The 19,764-nt window shown below is 52.5% G+C and overlaps 1 protein-coding gene across 1 annotated transcript in view; it reads right to left on the bottom strand.

Moving 5' to 3' along the window:
• Positions 1 to 19,764, bottom strand: part of LOC141219270 (uncharacterized) — a 47,508-nt gene that overhangs the window by 21,794 nt on the left and 5,950 nt on the right. The window contains exon 3 of the mRNA XM_073666045.1: positions 3,236 to 3,356. Coding sequence (XP_073522146.1) covers positions 3,236 to 3,356 — 121 coding nt within the window. The remainder of the gene's footprint in view (positions 1 to 3,235; positions 3,357 to 19,764) is intronic.

Here is a 19,764-nt window from a genome sequence, read left to right as displayed (position 1 = left end):
AACAAATTATTAAACAACATGTATGTAAGTACCTGGATTAGAATGAAGTGATTAACCAGAGTCAGCATGGATTTGTAACTAACAAGTCATGTCAGACTAACTTAATTTCCTTCTATGACAGAATCACTAACTGGGTGGATCAGGGAAATGCTGTAGATATAGTATATCTTGACTTCAGCAAAGCATTTGACAAAGTATCTCACACCATCCTTATTGAAAAAATTACCAAGTATGGAATGGACAAGGCAACTGTTAGGTGGATTCATAACTGGCTTAGTGATGGAACTCAAAGAGTGGTCGTAAATGGCTTCACATCCAGCTGGATGAATGTCTCAAGTGGGGTACCACAGGGCTCTGTCCTGGAACCTGTATTGTTCAACATCTTTATCAATGATTTAGATGAAGGAATTGAGGGTGTAGAGGACATATTGATAATCATGCTAGAGCAACTCCATTTTGTCTACTCGCTTTAAAATCATGTTATTATCACTCCTTGCATAACATACATTCTTTCTTTCTCTTCCCATAGAACTTCTCTCACACTAACTTTTTCTCAAGAGAACATTTTGTCAGACACTCTGTTATCTAATTTGTTTAGGCCAGGTTTGACCTTGTAAAATTTCCATAGTGCTTCAAACTAACAATGATAATATGATCATATATGTGTTTTCCGTAATAATTATACTAACATCAGTTAGCCTATAGTATTGTAGTATGGCTGTAGAGTTGATTGGCTATTTGATATACTCAAAACAATATAAAATGATCAAAAAAGGCAAAAAAGGCAAATACAATTCTGGGATGTATTGACAGAAGCATGCAGTCTAGATCACGTGAAGTCATTATCGGACTTTACTCCTCTTTGGTCAGACCTCATCTGGAATACTGTGTACAGTTTTGGGCACCACATTTTAAAAAAGACATCGACAAACTGGAGCAAGTTCAGAGAAGAGCGACCAGAATGGTGACTGGTCTGCAAACCATGTCCTATGAAGAACGGTTACAGGATTTGGGAATGTTTAGCTTGCAAAAAAGAAGACTGAGAGGAGACTTAATAGCTGTCTACAAATATCTCAAGGGCTGTCACATTGTAGAAGGATCATCTTTATTCTCATTTACACAAGGAAAGACTAGAAGCAATGGGATGAAACTGAATGGGAGGAGACACAGATTGGATATTAGAAAAAAACTTTTTGACAGGGTGATCAATGAGTGGAACAGGCGGCCACGAGAGGTGGTGAGTTCCCCTTCAATGGACGTCTTCAAACAGAGACTGGACAGACATCTGTCTGAGATGATTTAGTGAATCCTGCTTTGAGCCGGGGGATTGGACCAGATGACCCAGGAGGTCCCATCCAACTCTACCATTGTATGATTCTATGTTTAAACTGTCTTACCTTGTATTGAATTTATTGTCTGTACATGTCCCCGCTTAATTGTAAAGTGCTGCGGAATATGTTGGCGCTATATAAATAAAAATTATTATTAATATAATTGGGTACAGTGTAGAGGTGAACGCAATAGTTTAGGATAGAAACAGTTAATGTGTTCAGCAATAGCTGCAGAGCAGGAGGAGCCGGGGTAGTTACCAGGAGGTTTAGTGACTGCAGCAGGGGAGTAACGGGGAAGTCTGCCCAGCAACCGAAGGAGGATTGGTGATTGGCCCAGTCAAAAGGGGAGGAGATTAGGCCAGGGCAGAGCAACGGTTTTTCCTGTCAGTTAGTTCTGAGGGAGGGATGTGACAGAGCAGTAGCTGGAGGTCCAGGGGGCACAGAAACCCGGTCCGACCAGCAGCAGAGGGACGTTAGTCAGAAACTCTAAAACGACTTTCCCTTAATGTTCGGGGCCTACGGTCCACAGGAGTCAGCAGAGTAACTTGTCTCAAAATCTTCCCAGAAGGGGAAGTCGGACGGGGAATAGTACAGAGGAAATGGAACGGGACTCTAAAAACTGCGAGGGTCTCAGAGGCCAAAGAGGTCGACTATGGAAGGGACATCTCAGGAGAAACAGACGGTGAATATTAACATATGCTGTGCAATGAACTGTGAACCTGGAAAAGGATGCGCCCAATACTGCGTGTTCCCTCATGGTGAAGTTGGACTGTTAAGTAAAGTTCTTTTTTATAAAGCGGAGTGGAAGTCCCGTATTGTGTGTGCGGCGGTTACTGAAGAGGAAAAACCGAAGACGGCAGAGATCTGCAACCAAAACGTGAGTGTTCTGCACCACACGCACAGCACAGGAGAATTGGGACATTTGTCTTTGTCAGGGAGCCAGGGTGTAGGAACACAACAGTCCCTCGCCACTACTACCACCCTCACAAAAAATGCATAGGCCTGATGTAATCCCAAGGAATCAAGAAGGTGTAGCTACAGTCACCACTGGCAGCACTGTGAGCGACAGCTGTAACTGCGCCCCGACACTGAGTGACGGTCGCTCTGTACTGATGCACTGCTGAGCCGGCTGTCAGTCTCAGTCCCGGGCGCAGTTACAGACGCCGCTCAGTGCTGCGTACGGTGACTGTATCTGCGTTGGTGCCTGCATGACTGAAAGCCGGGGGCTTCAGGGCGCCGCACACTCAGTACAGCGGCCGGGCACCTCCCTAATGCTATTAACCAGCAGATTAACCCCATATGTGCATGTTACTGGCGATATCCAACCAGACAGGTTCCCTGTAAGGAACAATGCACAATAAATGTAAATCACTACAAATCTGAGACCTCAGAGACGTGTAACATCTTATTCTGGTCGTGTCCGATACGAAACTCCTTCTATTCCCCTCTAACATGTAGACTGTGAGCAGGGCCCTCCCTTATATTGTACCATACTGATACCGGGGGGGACATCACCGGAGTAATCGCCCAGTGTGGGACGTCGGATCAGTCACCAGAACAAGTCCTGAGACCCCAAAAAGCTGAGGAGGAACGACCCTTCATAGCCCTCATTACTGATTACTGATGTCATGAAGCGATGAATCTTCCTAATGTTTCTTCTGCTGTCGCCTTATGAGGCTTCATTGTCCTCCAAACACAATCGGAAATTTGCTGATTTATCCACAGAATCTAAAATCAAAAGCTGCTGACAATCACTCTCCTGTGTGAGCGATGGGGGAGGGGAGCGGAGAAGACGAGACAGGGAGGGAGCGAGAACAGCAGCACAAGAGTCACATGTACAAGGCAAAAAAGAGGAGAAAAGCCGAAAATGGGAGATTCATCATTACACGTCATCTACAGCGAACCTGGTGTAAGAGGCCGGAGCTCCTCCATCATCACCTCCTGGTACCGATCCTGGTGTCCTTCTAGATACTCCCACTCCTCCATGGAGAGATAGACAGCGACGTCCTGACACCTTATAGGAACCTGACAACAACGACACCGTCATCACCCAGAATCCTCCAGTGCTGTCCTGTATAATGTCCCTGCAGTCACCTCTCCGCTCATCACCCAGAATCCTCCAGTGCTGTCCTGTATAATGTCCCAGCAGTCACCTCTCCGGTCATCACCCAGAATCCTCCAGTGCTGTCAAGTATAATGTTCCAGTAGTCACCTCTGCGGTCATCACCCAGAATCCTCCAGTGCTGTCCTGTATAATGTCCCAGCAGTCACCTCTCCGGTCATCACCCAGAATCCTCCAGTGCTGTCCTGTATAATGTCCCAGCAGTCACCTCTCCGGTCATCACCCAGAATCCTCCAGTGCTGTCCTGTATAATGTCCCAGCAGTCACCTCTCCGGTCATCACCCAGAATCCTCCAGTGCTGTCCTGTATAATGTCCCAGCAGTCACCTCTCCGCTCATCACCCAGAATCCTCCAGTGCTGTCCTGTATATTGTCCCAGCAGTCACCTCTCCGGTCATCACCCAGAATCCTCCAGTGCAGTCCTGTATAATGTCCCAGCAGTCATCTCTCCGGTCATCACCCAGAATCCTCCACTGCTGTCCTGTATAATGTCCCAGCAGTCACCTCTCCGCTCATCACCCAGAATCCTCCACTGCTGTCCTGTATAAGGTCCCAGCAGTCACCTCACTGGTCATCACCCAGAATCCTCCAGTGCCGTCCTGTATAATATCCCAGCAGTCACCTCTCCGCTCATCACCCAGAATCCTCCAGTGCCGTCCTGTATAATGTCCCAGCAGTCACCTCTCCGCTCATCACCCAGAATCCTCCAGTGCTGTCCTGTATAATGTCCCAGCAGTCACCTCTGCGCTCATAACCCAGAATCCAACAGTGCCGTCCTGTAAAATGTCCCAGCAGTCACCTCTCCAGTCATCACCCAGAATCCTCCAGTGCCGTCCCGTATAATGTCCCAGCAGTCACCTCTCCGGTCATCACCCAGAATCCTCCAGTGCCGTCCTGTATAATGTCCCAGCAGTCACCTCTCCGGTCATCACCCAGAATCCTCCAGTGCCGTCCTGTATAATGTCCCTGTAGTCACCTCTCCAGTCATCACCCAGAATCCTCCAGTGCTGTCCTGTATAATGTCCCAGCAGTCACCTCTCCGGTCATCACCCAGAATCCTCCAGTGCCGTCCTGTATAATGTCCCAGCAGTCACCTCTCCGGTCATCACCCAGAATCCTCCAGTGCTGTCCTGTATAATGTCCCAGCAGTCACCTCTCCGGTCATCACCCAGAATCCTCCAGTGCCGTCCTGTATAATGTCCCAGAAGTCACCTCTCCGCTCATCACCCAGAATCCTCCAGTGCCGTCCTGTATAATGTCCCAACATTCACCTCTGCGCTCATCACCCAGAATCCTCCAGTGCTGTCCTGCATAATGTCCCAGCAGTCACCTCTCCGGTCATCACCCAGAATCCTCCAGTGCCGTTCTGTATAATGTCCCAGCAGTCACCTCTCCGGTCATCACCCAGAATCCTCCAGTGCCGTCCTGTATAATGTCCCAGCAGTCACCTCTCCGGTCATCACCCAGAATCCTCCAGTGCTGTCCTGTATAATGTCCCAGCAGTCACCTCTCCACTCATCACCCAGAATCCTCCAGTGCTGTCCTGTATAATGTCACAGCAGTCATCTCTGCGGTCATCACCCAGAATCCTCCAGTGGCGTCCTGGATAATGTCCCAGCAGTCACCTCTGCGGTCATCACCCAGAATCCTCCAGTGCTGTCCTGTATAATGTCCCAGCAGTCAACTCTCCGGTCATCACCCAGAATCCTCCAGTGCCGTTCTGTATAATGTTCCAGCAGTCACCTCTCCGGTCATCACACAGAATCCTCCAGTGCCGTCCTGTATAATGTCCCAGCAGTCACCTCTACGCTCATCACCCAGAATCCTCCAGTGCTGTCCTGTATAATGTCCCAGCAGTCACCTCTCCGGTCATCACCGAGAATCCTCCAGTGCTGTCCTGTATAATGTCCCAGCAGTCACCTCTCCGGTCATCATCCAGAATCCTCCAGTGCTGTCCTGTATAATCTCCCAGCAGTCACCTCTCCGGTCATCACCCAGAATCCTCCAGTGCTGTCCTGTATAATCTCCCAGCAGTCACCTCTCTGGTCATCACCCAGAATCCTCCAGTGCTGTCCAGTATCATGTCCCAGCAGTCACCTCTCCGGTCATCACCCAGAATCCTCCAGTGCTGTCCTGTATAATGTCCCAGCAGTCACCTCTCCGGTCATCACCCAGAATCCTCCAGTGCTGTCCTGTATAAAGTCCCAGCAGTCACCTCTCCGGTCATCACCCAGAATCCTCCAGTGCCGTCCTGTATAATGTCTCAGCAGTCACCTCTCCGCTCATCACCCAGAATCCTCCAGTGCTGTCCTGTATAATGTCCCAGCAGTCACCTCTCCGGTCATCACCCAGAATCCTCCAGTGCTGTCCTCTATAATGTCCCAGCAGTCACCTCTCCGGTCATCACCCAGAATCCTCCAGTGCGGTACTGTATAATGTCCCAGCAGTCACCTCTCCGCTCATCCCCAGAATCCTCCAGTGCTGTCCTGTATAATGTCCCAGCAGTCACCTCTCCGGTCATCACCCAGAATCCTCCAGTGCTGTCCTGTATAATGTCCTAGCAGTCACCTCTCTGGTCATCACCCAGAATCCTCCAGTGCCGTCCTGTATAATGTCCCAGCAGTCACCTCCGGTCATCACCCAGAATCCTCCAGTGCTGTCCTGTATAATGTCCCAGCAGTCACCTCTCCGCTCATCACCCAGAATCCTCCACTGCTGTCCTGTATAATGTCCCAGCAGTCACCTCACTGGTCATCACCCAGAATCCTCCAGTGCCGTCCTGTATAATGTCCCAGCAGTCACCTCTCCGCTCATCACCCAGAATCCTCCAGTGCCGTCCTGTATAATGTCCCAGCAGTCACCTCTGCGCTCATAACCCAGAATCCAACAGTGCCGTCCTGTATAATGTCCCAGCAGTCACCTCTCCAGTCATCACCCAGAATCCTCCAGTGCTGTCCTGTATAATGTCCCAGCAGTCACCTCTCCAGTCATCAAAAAGAATCCTCCAGTGCCGTCCTGTATAATGTCCCAGCAGTCACCTCTCCGGTCATCACCCAGAATCCTCCAGTGCCGTCCTGTATAATGTCCCAGCAGTCACCTCTCCGGTCATCACCCAGAATCCTCCAGTGCCGTCCTGTATAATGTCCCAGCAGTCACCTCTCCGGTCATCACCCAGAATCCTCCAGTGCCGTCCTGTATAATGTCCCAACAGTCACCTCTCCGGTCATCACCCAGAATCCTCCAGTGCTGTCCGGTATAATGTCCCAGCAGTCACCTCTGCGCTCATCACCCAGAATCCTCCAGTGCCGTCCTGTATAATGTCCCAGCAGTCACCTCTGCGCTCATCACCCAGAATCCTCCAGTGCCGTCCTGTATAATGTCCCAGCAGTCACCTCTCCGGTCATCACCCAGAATCCTCCAGTGCCGTCCTGTATAATGTCCCAGCAGTCACCTCTCTGGTCATCACCCAGAATCCTCCAGTGCCGTCCTGTATAATGTCCCAGCAGTCACCTCTCCGGTCATCACCCAGAATCCGCCAGTGCCGTCCTGTATAATGTCCCTGTAGTCACCTCTCCAGTCATCACCCAGAATCCTCCAGTGCCGTCCTGTATAATGTCCCAGCAGTCACCTCTCCGCTCATCACCCAGAATCCTCCAGTGCCGTCCTGTATAATGTCCCAGCAGTCACCTCTCCGGTCATCACCCAGAATCCTCCAGTGCCGTCCTGTATAATGTCCCAGCAGTCACCTCTCCGGTCATCACCCAGAATCCTCCAGTGCCGTCCTGTATAATGTCCCAGCAGTCACCTCTGCGCTCATCACCCAGAATCCTCCAGTGCTGTCCTGCATAATGTCCCAGCAGTCACCTCTCCGGTCATCACCCAGAATCCTCCAGTGCCGTCCTGTATAATGTCCCAGCAGTCACCTCTCTGGTCATCACCCAGAACCCTCCAGTGCCGTCCTGTATAATGTCCCAGCAGTCACCTCTGCGCTCATAACCCAGAATCCAACAGTGCCGTCCTGCATAATGTCCCAGCAGTCACCTCTCCGGTCATCACCCAGAATCCTCCAGTGCCGTCCTGTATAATGTCCCAGCAGTCACCTCTCTGGTCATCACCCAGAATCCTCCAGTGCCGTCCTGTATAATGTCCCAGCAGTCACCTCTGCGCTCATAACCCAGAATCCAACAGTGCCGTCCTGTATAATGTCCCAGAAGTCACCTCTCCGGTCATCACCCAGAATCCTCCAGTGCCGTCCTGTATAATGTCCCAGCAGTCACCTCTGCGCTCATCACCCAGAATCCTCCAGTGCTGCTCTGTATAATGTCCCAGCAGTCATCTCTGCGCTCATCACCCAGAATCCTCCAGTGCCGTCCTGTATAATGTCCCAGCAGTCACCTCTCCGGTCATTACCCAGAATCCTCCAGTGCCGTCCTGTATAATGTCCCAGCAGTCACCTCTGCGCTCATCACCCAGAATCCTCCAGTGCCGTCCTGTATAATGTCCCAGCAGTCACCTCTGCGCTCATCACCCAGAATCCTCCAGTGCTGTCCAGTATAATCTCCCAGCAGTCACCTCTCCGGTCAACACCCAGAATCCTCCAGTGCCGTCCTGTATAAAGTCCCAGCAGTCACCTCTCCGGTCATCACCTAGAATCCTCCAGTGCCGTCCTGTATAATGTCCCAGCAGTCACCTCTCCGGTCATCACCCAGAATCCTCCAGTGCTGTCCTGTATAATGTCCCAGCAGTCACCTCTCCACTGATCACCCAGAATCCTCCAGTGCCGTCCTGTATAATGTCACAGCAGTCATCTCTGCGGTCATCACCCAGAATCCTCCAGTGGCGTCCTGGATAATGTCCCAGCAGTCACCTCTGCGGTCATCACCCAGAATCCTCCAGTGCTGTCCTGTATAATGTCCCAGCAGTCAACTCTCCGGTCATCACCCAGATTCCTCCAGTGCTGTCCTGTATAATGTCCCAGCAGTCACCTCTCCAGTCATCACCCAGAATCCTCCAGTGCCGTCGTGTATAATGTCCCAGCAGTCACCTCTCCGGTCATCACCCAGAATCCTCCAGTGCCGTCCTGTATAATGTCCCTGCAGTCACCTCTCCGGTCATCACCCAGAATCCTCCAGTGCCGTCCTGTATAATGTCCCAGCAGTCACCTCTCTGGTCATCACCCAGAATCCTCCAGTGCCGTCCTGTATAATGTCCCAGCAGTCACCTCTGCGCTCATAACCCAGAATCCAACAGTGCCGTCCTGTATAATGTTCCAGAAGTCACCTCTCCAGTCATCACCCAGAATCCTCCAGTGCCGTCCTGTATAATGTCCCAGCAGTCACCTCTGCGCTCATCACCCAGAATCCTCCAGTGCTGCTCTGTATAATGTCCCAGCAGTCATCTCTGCGCTCATCACCCAGAATCCTCCAGTGCCGTCCTGTATAATGTCCCAGCAGTCACCTCTCCGATCATTACCCAGAATCCTCCAGTGCCGTCCTGTATAATGTCCCAGCAGTCACCTCTCCGATCATTACCCAGAATCCTCCAGTGCCGTCCTGTATAATGTCCCAGCAGTCACCTCTGCGCTCATCACCCAGAATCCTCCAGTGCTGTCCAGTATAATCTCCCAGCAGTCACCTCTCCGGTCATCACCCAGAATCCTCCAGTGCCGTCCTGTATAATGTCCCAGCAGTCACCTCTCCGGTCATCACCTAGAATCCTCCAGTGCCGTCCTGTATAATGTCCCAGCAGTCACCTCTCCGGTCATCACCCAGAATCCTCCAGTGCTGTCCTGTATAATGTCCCAGCAGTCACCTCTCCACTCATCACCCAGAATCCTCCAGTGCTGTCCTGTATAATGTCCCAGCAGTCAACACTCCGGTCATCACCCAGAATCCTCCAGTGCTGTCCTGTATAATGTCCCAGCAGTCACCTCTCCGGTCATCACCCAGAATCCTCCAGTGCCGTCGTGTATAATGTCCCAGCAGTCACCTCTCCGGTCATCACCCAGAATCCTCCAGTGCCGTCCTGTATAATGTCCCTGCAGTCACCTCTCCGGTCATCACACAGAATTCTCCAGTGCCGTCCTGTATAAAGTCCGAGCAGTCACCTCTGCGCTCATCACCCAGAATCCTCCAGTGCTGTCCTGTATAATGTCCCAGCAGTCACCTCTCCGGTCATCACCCAGAATCCTCCAGTGCTGTCCTCTATAATATCCCAGCAGTCAACTCTCCGCTCATCACCCAGAATCCTCCAGTGCCGTCCTGTATAATGTCCGAGCAGTCACCTCTGCGCTCATCACCCAGAATCCTCCAGTGCTGTCCTGTATAATGTCCCAGCAGTCACCTCTCCGGTCATCACCCAGAATCCTCCAGTGCTGTCCTGTATAATGTCCCAGCAGTCACCTCTCCGGTCATCACCCAGAATCCTCCAGTGCTGTCCTGTATAATCTCCCAGCAGTCACCTCTCCGGTCATCACCCAGAATCCTCCAGTGCCGTCCTGTATAATGTCCCAGCAGTCACCTCTCTGGTCATCACCCAGAACCCTCCAGTGCCGTCCTGTATAATGTCCCAGCAGTCACCTCTGCGCTCATAACCCAGAATCCAACAGTGCCGTCCTGCATAATGTCCCAGCAGTCACCTCTCCGGTCATCACCCAGAATCCTCCAGTGCCGTCCTGTATAATGTCCCAGCAGTCACCTCTCTGGTCATCACCCAGAATCCTCCAGTGCCGTCCTGTATAATGTCCCAGCAGTCACCTCTGCGCTCATAACCCAGAATCCAACAGTGCCGTCCTGTATAATGTCCCAGAAGTCACCTCTCCGGTCATCACCCAGAATCCTCCAGTGCCGTCCTGTATAATGTCCCAGCAGTCACCTCTGCGCTCATCACCCAGAATCCTCCAGTGCTGCTCTGTATAATGTCCCAGCAGTCATCTCTGCGCTCATCACTCAGAATCCTCCAGTGCCGTCCTGTATAATGTCCCAGCAGTCACCTCTCCGGTCATTACCCAGAATCCTCCAGTGCCGTCCTGTATAATGTCCCAGCAGTCACCTCTGCGCTCATCACCCAGAATCCTCCAGTGCCGTCCTGTATAATGTCCCAGCAGTCACCTCTGCGCTCATCACCCAGAATCCTCCAGTGCTGTCCAGTATAATCTCCCAGCAGTCACCTCTCCGGTCAACACCCAGAATCCTCCAGTGCCGTCCTGTATAATGTCCCAGCAGTCACCTCTCCGGTCATCACCTAGAATCCTCCAGTGCCGTCCTGTATAATGTCCCAGCAGTCACCTCTCCGGTCATCACCCAGAATCCTCCAGTGCTGTCCTGTATAATGTCCCAGCAGTCACCTCTCCACTGATCACCCAGAATCCTCCAGTGCCGTCCTGTATAATGTCACAGCAGTCATCTCTGCGGTCATCACCCAGAATCCTCCAGTGGCGTCCTGGATAATGTCCCAGCAGTCACCTCTGCGGTCATCACCCAGAATCCTCCAGTGCTGTCCTGTATAATGTCCCAGCAGTCAACTCTCCGGTCATCACCCAGAATCCTCCAGTGCTGTCCTGTATAATGTCCCAGCAGTCACCTCTCCAGTCATCACCCAGAATCCTCCAGTGCCGTCGTGTATAATGTCCCAGCAGTCACCTCTCCGGTCATCACCCAGAATCCTCCAGTGCCGTCCTGTATAATGTCCCTGCAGTCACCTCTCCGGTCATCACCCAGAATCCTCCAGTGCCGTCCTGTATAATGTCCCAGCAGTCACCTCTCTGGTCATCACCCAGAATCCTCCAGTGCCGTCCTGTATAATGTCCAAGCAGTCACCTCTGCGCTCATAACCCAGAATCCAACAGTGCCGTCCTGTATAATGTTCCAGAAGTCACCTCTCCAGTCATCACCCAGAATCCTCCAGTGCCGTCCTGTATAATGTCCCAGCAGTCACCTCTGCGCTCATCACCCAGAATCCTCCAGTGCTGCTCTGTATAATGTCCCAGCAGTCATCTCTGCGCTCATCACCCAGAATCCTCCAGTGCCGTCCTGTATAATGTCCCAGCAGTCACCTCTCCGATCATTACCCAGAATCCTCCAGTGCCGTCCTGTATAATGTCCCAGCAGTCACCTCTCCGATCATTACCCAGAATCCTCCAGTGCCGTCCTGTATAATGTCCCAGCAGTCACCTCTGCGCTCATCACCCAGAATCCTCCAGTGCTGTCCAGTATAATCTCCCAGCAGTCACCTCTCCGGTCATCACCCAGAATCCTCCAGTGCCGTCCTGTATAATGTCCCAGCAGTCACCTCTCCGGTCATCACCTAGAATCCTCCAGTGCCGTCCTGTATAATGTCCCAGCAGTCACCTCTCCGGTCATCACCCAGAATCCTCCAGTGCTGTCCTGTATAATGTCCCAGCAGTCACCTCTCCACTCATCACCCAGAATCCTCCAGTGCTGTCCTGTATAATGTCCCAGCAGTCAACTCTCCGGTCATCACCCAGAATCCTCCAGTGCTGTCCTGTATAATGTCCCAGCAGTCACCTCTCCGGTCATCACCCAGAATCCTCCAGTGCCGTCGTGTATAATGTCCCAGCAGTCACCTCTCCGGTCATCACCCAGAATCCTCCAGTGCCGTCCTGTATAATGTCCCTGCAGTCACCTCTCCGGTCATCACACAGAATTCTCCAGTGCCGTCCTGTATAAAGTCCGAGCAGTCACCTCTGCGCTCATCACCCAGAATCCTCCAGTGCTGTCCTGTATAATGTCCCAGCAGTCACCTCTCCGGTCATCACCCAGAATCCTCCAGTGCTGTCCTCTATAATATCCCAGCAGTCAACTCTCCGCTCATCACCCAGAATCCTCCAGTGCCGTCCTGTATAATGTCCGAGCAGTCACCTCTGCGCTCATCACCCAGAATCCTCCAGTGCTGTCCTGTATAATGTCCCAGCAGTCACCTCTCCGGTCATCACCCAGAATCCTCCAGTGCTGTCCTGTATAATGTCCCAGCAGTCACCTCTCCGGTCATCACCCAGAATCCTCCAGTGCTGTCCTGTATAATCTCCCAGCAGTCACCTCTCCGGTCATCACCCAGAATCCTCCAGTGCTGTCCTGTATAATGTCCCAGCAGTCACCTCTCCGGTCATCACCCAGAATCCTCCAGTGCTGTCCTGTATAAAGTCCCAGCAGTCACCTCTCCAGTCATCACCCAGAATCCTCCAGTGCCGTCCTGTATAATGTCTTAGCAGTCACCTCTCCACTCATCACCCAGAATCCTCCAGTGCTGTCCTGTATAATGTCCCAGCAGTCACCTCTCCGGTCATCACCCAGAATCCTCCAGTGCTGTCCTGTATAATGTCGCAGCAGTCAACTCTCCGGTCATCACCCAGAATCCTCCAGTGCTGTCCTGTATAATGTCCCAGCAGTCACCTCTGCGGTCATCACCCAGAATCCTCCAGTGCTGTCCTGTATAATGTCCCAGCAGTCACCTCTGCGCTCATCACCCAGAATCCTCCAGTGCTGTCCTGTATAATGTCCCAGCAGTCACCTCTCCGGTCATCACCCAGAATCCTCCAGTGCTGTCCTGTATAATGTCCCAGCAGTCACCTCTCCGGTCATCACCCAGAATCCTCCAGTGCTGTCCTGTATAATCTCCCAGCAGTCACCTCTCCGGTCATCACCCAGAATCCTCCAGTGCTGTCCTGTATAATGTCCCAGCAGTCACCTCTCCGGTCATCACCCAGAATCCTCCAGTGCTGTCCTGTATAAAGTCCCAGCAGTCACCTCTCCAGTCATCACCCAGAATCCTCCAGTGCCGTCCTGTATAATGTCTTAGCAGTCACCTCTCCACTCATCACCCAGAATCCTCCAGTGCTGTCCTGTATAATGTCCCAGCAGTCACCTCTCCGGTCATCACCCAGAATCCTCCAGTGCTGTCCTGTATAATGTCCCAGCAGTCAACTCTCCGGTCATCACCCAGAATCCTCCAGTGCTGACCTGTATAATGTCCCATCAGTCACCTCTGCGGTCATCACCCAGAATACTCCAGTGCTGTCCTGTATAATGTCCCAGCAGTCACCTCTGCGGTCATCACCCAGAATCCTCCAGTGCTGTCCTGTATAATGTCCCAGCTGTCACCTCTGCCGTCATCACCCAGAATCCTCCAGTGCTGTCCTGTATAATGTCCCAGCAGTCACCTCTCCGGTCATCACCCAGAATCCTCCAGTGCCGTCCTGTATAATGTCCCAGCAGTCACCTCTCCGGTCATCACCCAGAATCCGCCAATGCCGTCCTGTATAATGTCCCAGCAGTCATCTCTCCGGTCATCACCCAGAATCCTCCAGTGCCGTCCTGTATAATGTCCCAGCAGTCACCTCTCCGGTCATCACCCAGAATCCTCCAGTGCCGTCCTGTATAATGTACCAGCAGTCACCTCTCCGGTCATCACCCAGAATCCTCCAGTGCTGTCCTGTATAATGTCCCAGCAGTCACCTCTGCGGTCATCACCCAGAATCCTCCAGTGCTGTCCTGTATAATGTCCCAGCAGTCAACTCTCCGGTCATCACCCAGAATCCTCCAGTGCCGTTCTGTATAATGTCCCAGCAGTCACCTCTCCGGTCATCACCCAGAATCCTCCAGTGCCGTCCTGTATAATGTCCGAGCAGTCACCTCTGCGCTCATCACCCAGAATCCTCCAGTGCTGTCCTGTATAATGTCCCAGCAGTCACCTCTCCGGTCATCACCCAGAATCCCCCAGTGTTGTCCTGTATAATGTCCCAGCAGTCACCTCTGCGCTCATCACCCAGAATCCTCCAGTGCCGTCCTGTATAATGTCCCAGCAGTCACCTCTGCGCTCATCACCCAGAATCCTCCAGTGCTGTCCAGTATAATCTCCCAGCAGTCACCTCTCCGGTCATCACCCAGAATCCTCCAGTGCCGTCCTGTATAATGTCCCAGCAGTCACCTCTCCGGTCATCACCCAGAATCCTCCAGTGGTGTCCTGTATAATGTCCCAGCAGTCACCTCTCCACTCATCACCCAGAATCCCCCAGTGCCGTCCTGGATAATGTCCCAGCAGTCACCTCTGCGGTCATCACCCAGAATCCTCCAGTGCTGTCCTGTATAATGTCCCAGCAGTCAACTCTCCGTTCATCACCCAGAATCCTCCAGTGCTGTCCTGTATAATGTCCCAGCAGTCACCTCTCCGGTCATCACCCAGAATCCTCCAGTGCCGTCGTGTATAATGTCCCAGCAGTCACCTCTCCGGTGATCACCCAGAATCCTCCAGTGCCGTCCTGTATAATGTCCCAGCAGTCACCTCTCCGGTCATCACCCAGAATCCTCCAGTGCCGTCCTGTATAATGTCCGAGCAGTCACCTCTGCGCTCATCACCCAGAATCCTCCAGTGCTGTCCTGTATAATGTCCCAGCAGTCACCTCTCCGGTCATCACACAGAATCCTCTAGTGCTGTCCTGTATAATGTCCCAGCAGTCAACTCTCCGCTCATCACCCAGAATCCTCCAGTGCCGTCCTGTATAATGTCCGAGCAGTCACCACTGCGCTCATCACTCAGAATCCTCCAGTGCTGTCCTGTATAATGTCCCAGCAGTCACCTCTCCGGTCATCACCCAGAATCCTCCAGTGCTGTCCTGTATAATGTCCCAGCAGTCACCTCTCCGGTCATCACCCAGAATCCTCCAGTGCTGTCCTGTATAATCTCCCAGCAGCCACCTCTCCGGTCATCACCCAGAATCCTCCAGTGCTGTCCTGTATAATGTTACAGCAGTCACCTCTCCGGTCATCACCCAGAATCCTCCAGTGCCGTCCTGTATAAAGTCCCAGCAGTCACCTCTCCGGTCATCACCCAGAATCCTCCAGTGCCGTCCTGTATAATGTCTCAGCAGTCACCTCTCCACTCATCACCCAGAATCCTCCAGTGCTGTCCTGTATAATGTCCCAGCAGTCACTTCTCCACTCATCACCCAGAATCCCCCAGTGCTGTCCTGTATAATGTCCCAGCAGTCACCTCTCCGGTCATCACCCAGAATCCTCCAGTGCTGTCCTGTATAATGTCCCAGCAGTCACCTCTCCGGTCATCACTCAGAATCCTCCAGTGCTGTCCTGTATAATGTCCCAGCAGTCACCTCTCCGCTCATCACCCAGAATCCTCCAGTGCCGTCCTGTATAATGTCCCAGCAGTCACCTCTCCGGTCATCACCCAGAATCCTCCAGTGCCGTCGTGTATAATGTCCCAGCAGTCACCTCTCCGGTGATCACCCAGAATCCTCCAGTGCCGTCCTGTATAATGTCCCAGCAGACACCTCTCCGGTCATCACCCAGAATCCTCCAGTGCCGTCCTGTATAATGTCCGAGCAGTCACCTCTGCGCTCATCACCCAGAATCCTCCAGTGCTGTCCTGTATAATGTCCCAGCAGTCACCTCTCCGGTCATCACACAGAATCCTCTAGTGCTGTCCTGTATAATGTCCCAGCAGTCAACTCTCCGCTCATCACCCAGAATCCTCCAGTGCCGTCCTGTATAATGTCCGAGCAGTCACCACTGCGCTCATCACTCAGAATCCTCCAGTGCTGTCCTGTATAATGTCCCAGCAGTCACCTCTCCGGTCATCACCCAGAATCCTCCAGTGCTGTCCTGTATAATGTCCCAGCAGTCACCTCTCCGGTCATCACCCAGAATCCTCCAGTGCTGTCCTGTATAATCTCCCAGCAGCCACCTCTCCGGTCATCACCCAGAATCCTCCAGTGCTGTCCTGTATAATGTTACAGCAGTCACCTCTCCGGTCATCACCCAGAATCCTCCAGTGCCGTCCTGTATAAAGTCCCAGCAGTCACCTCTCCGGTCATCACCCAGAATCCTCCAGTGCCGTCCTGTATAATGTCTCAGCAGTCACCTCTCCACTCATCACCCAGAATCCTCCAGTGCTGTCCTGTATAATGTCCCAGCAGTCACCTCTCCGGTCATCACCCAGAATCCTCCAGTGCTGTCCTGTATAATGTCCCAGCAGTCACCTCTCCGGTCATCACCCAGAATCCTCCAGTGCTGTCCTGTATAATGTCCCAGCAGTCACCTCTCCGGTCATCACTCAGAATCCTCCAGTGCTGTCCTGTATAATGTCCCAGCAGTCACCTCTCCGCTCATCACCCAGAATCCTCCAGTGCCGTCCTGTATAATGTCCCAGCAGTCACCTCTCCGCTCATCACCCAGAATCCTCCAGTGCCGTCCTGTATAATGTCCCAGCAGTCACCTCTCCGCTCATCACCCAGAATCCTCCAGAGCTGTCCTGTATAATGTCCCAGCAGTCAATTCTCCGGTCATCACCCAGAATCCCTCAGTGTTGTCCTGTATAATGTCCCTGCAGTCACCTCTGCGGTCATCACCCAGAATCCTCCAGTGCTGTCCTGTATAATGTCCCAGCAGTCACCTCTGCGGTCATCACCCAGAATCCTCCAGTGCTGTCCTGTATAATGTCCCAGCAGTGACCTCTGCGGTCATCACCCAGAATCCTCCAGTGCTGTCCTGTATAATGTCCCAGCAGTCACCTCTCCGGTCATCACCCAGAATCCTCCAGTGCCGTCCTGTATAATGTCCCAGAAGTCACCTCTCCGGTCATCACCCAGAATCCGCCAATGCCGTCCCGTATAATGTCCCAGCAGTCATCTCTCCGGTCATCACCCAGAATCCTCCAGTGCCGTCCTGTATAATGTCCCAGCAGTCACCTCTCCGGTCATCACCCAGAATCCTCCAGTGCTGTCCTGTATAATGTCCCAGCAGTCACCTCTGCGGTCATCACCCAGAATCCTCCAGTGCCGTCCGGTATAATGTCCCAGCAGTCAACTCTCCGGTCATCACCCAGAATCCTCCAGTGCCGTTCTGTATAATGTCCCAGCAGTCACCTCTCCGGTCATCACCCAGAATCCTCCAGTGCCGTCCTGTATAATGTCCGAGCAGTCACCTCTGCGCTCATCACCCAGAATCCTCCAGTGCTGTCCTGTATAATGTCCCAGCAGTCACCTCTCCGGTCATCACCAGAATCCTCCAGTGCTGTCCTGTATAATCTCCCAGCAGTCACCTCTCCGGTCATCACCCAGAATCCTCCATTGCTGTCCTGTATAATGTCCCATTAGTCACCTCTCTGGTCATCACCCAGAATCCTCCAGTGCTGTCCTGTATAATGTCCCAGCAGTCACCTCTCCGCTCATCACCCAGAATCCTCCAGTGCTGTCCTGTATAATGTCCCAGCAGTCACCTCTCCGGTCATCACCCAGAATCCTCCAGTGCTGTCCTGTATAAAGTCCCAGCAGTCACCTCTCCGGTCATCACCCAGAATCCTCCAGTGCTGTCCTGAATAATGTCCCAGCAGTCACCTCTCCGGTCATCACCCAGAATCCTCCAGTGCCGTCCTGTATAATGTCCGAGCAGTCACCTCTCCGGTCATCACCCAAAATCCTCCAGTGCTGTCCTGTATAATGTCCCAGCAGTCACCTCTCCGGTCATCACCCAGAATCCTCCAGTGCCGTCCTGTATAATGTCCCAGCAGTCACCTCTCCGGTCATCACCCAGAATCCTCCAGTGCTGTCCTGTATAATGTCCCAGCAGTCACCTCTGCGGTCATCACCCAGAATCCTCCAGTGCCGTCCGGTATAATGTCCCAGCAGTCAACTCTCCGGTCATCACCCAGAATCCTCCAGTGCCATTCTGTATAATGTCCCAGCAGTCACCTCTCCGGTCATCACCCAGAATCCTCCAGTGCCGTCCTGTATAATGTCCGAGCAGTCACCTCTGCGCTCATCACCCAGAATCCTCCAGTGCTGTCCTGTATAATGTCCCAGCAGTCACCTCTCCGGTCATCACCAGAATCCTCCAGTGCTGTCCTGTATAATCTCCCAGCAGTCACCTCTCCGGTCATCACCCAGAATCCTCCATTGCTGTCCTGTATAATGTCCCATTAGTCACCTCTCTGGTCATCACCCAGTATCCTCCAGTGCTGTCCTGTATAATGTCCCAGCAGTCACCTCTCCGCTCATCACCCAGAATCCTCCAGTGCTGTCCTGTATAATGTCCCAGCAGTCACCTCTCCGGTCATCACCCAGAATCCTCCAGTGCTGTCCTGTATAAAGTCCCAGCAGTCACCTCTCCGGTCATCACCCAGAATCCTCCAGTGCTGTCCTGAATAATGTCCCAGCAGTCACCTCTCCGGTCATCACCCAGAATCCTCCAGTGCCGTCCTGTATAATGTCCCAGCAGTCACCTCTCCGGTTATCACCCAGAATCCGTCAATGCCGTCCTGTATAATGTCCCAGCAGTCATCTCTCCGGTCATCACCCAGAATCCTCCAGTGCCGTCCTGTATAATGTCCCAGCAGTCACCTCTCCGGTCATCACCCAGAATCCTCCAGTGCTGTCCTGTATAATGTCCCAGCAGTCACCTCTGCGCTCATCACCCAGAATCCTCCAGTGCTGTCCTGTATAATGTCCCAGCAGTCACCTCTCCGGTCATCACCCAGAATCCCCCATTGTTTTCTTGTATAATGTCCCAGCAGTCACCTCTCCGGTCATCACCCAGAATCCTCCAGTGCTGTCCTGTATAATGTTCCAGCAGTCACCTCTCCGGTCATCACCCAGAATCCTCCAGTGCTGTCCTGTATAATGTCCCAGCAGTCACCTCTCCGGACATCACCCAGAATCCTCCAGTGCTGTCCTGTATAATGTCCCAGCAGTCACCTCTCCGGTCATCACCCAGAATCCTTTAGTGCTGTCCTGTATAATGTCCCAGCAGTCACCTCTCCGGTCATCACCCAGAATCCTCCAGTGCTGTCCTGTATAATGTCCCAGCAGTCACCTCTCCGCTCATCACCCAGAATCCTCCAGTGCTGTCCTGCATTATGTCCCAGAAGTCACCTCTCCGCTCATCACCCAGAATCCTCCAGTGCCGTCCTGTATAATGTCCCAGCAGTCACCTCTCCGCTCATCACCCAGAATCCTCCAGTGCTGTCCTGTATAATGTCCCAGCAGTCACCTCTACGGTCATCACCCAGAATCCTCCAGTGCTGTCCTGTATAATGTCCCAGCAGTCACCTCTCCGCTCATCACCCAATCCTCCAGTACTGTCCTGTATAATGTCCCAGCAGTCACCTCTCCGCTCAGCAGCTCAATCATCTTGTTGCTGAGCTCTATAATGTCCCAGCAGTCACCTCTCCAATCATCACCCAGAATCCTCCAGTGCTGTCCTGTATAATGTCCCAGCAGTCACCTCTGCGCTCATCACCCAGAATCCTCCAGTGCTGTCCTGTATAATGTCCCAGCAGTCACCTC

The sequence above is a fragment of the Phyllobates terribilis genome, unplaced genomic scaffold (genome assembly GCF_046119375.1).
Source record: "Phyllobates terribilis strain yellow unplaced genomic scaffold, ASM4611937v1 Scaffold_259__1_contigs__length_2703414, whole genome shotgun sequence".
NCBI lineage: Eukaryota > Metazoa > Chordata > Amphibia > Anura > Dendrobatidae > Phyllobates > Phyllobates terribilis.
This window is presented reverse-complemented; position numbering and strand designations above follow the sequence as displayed.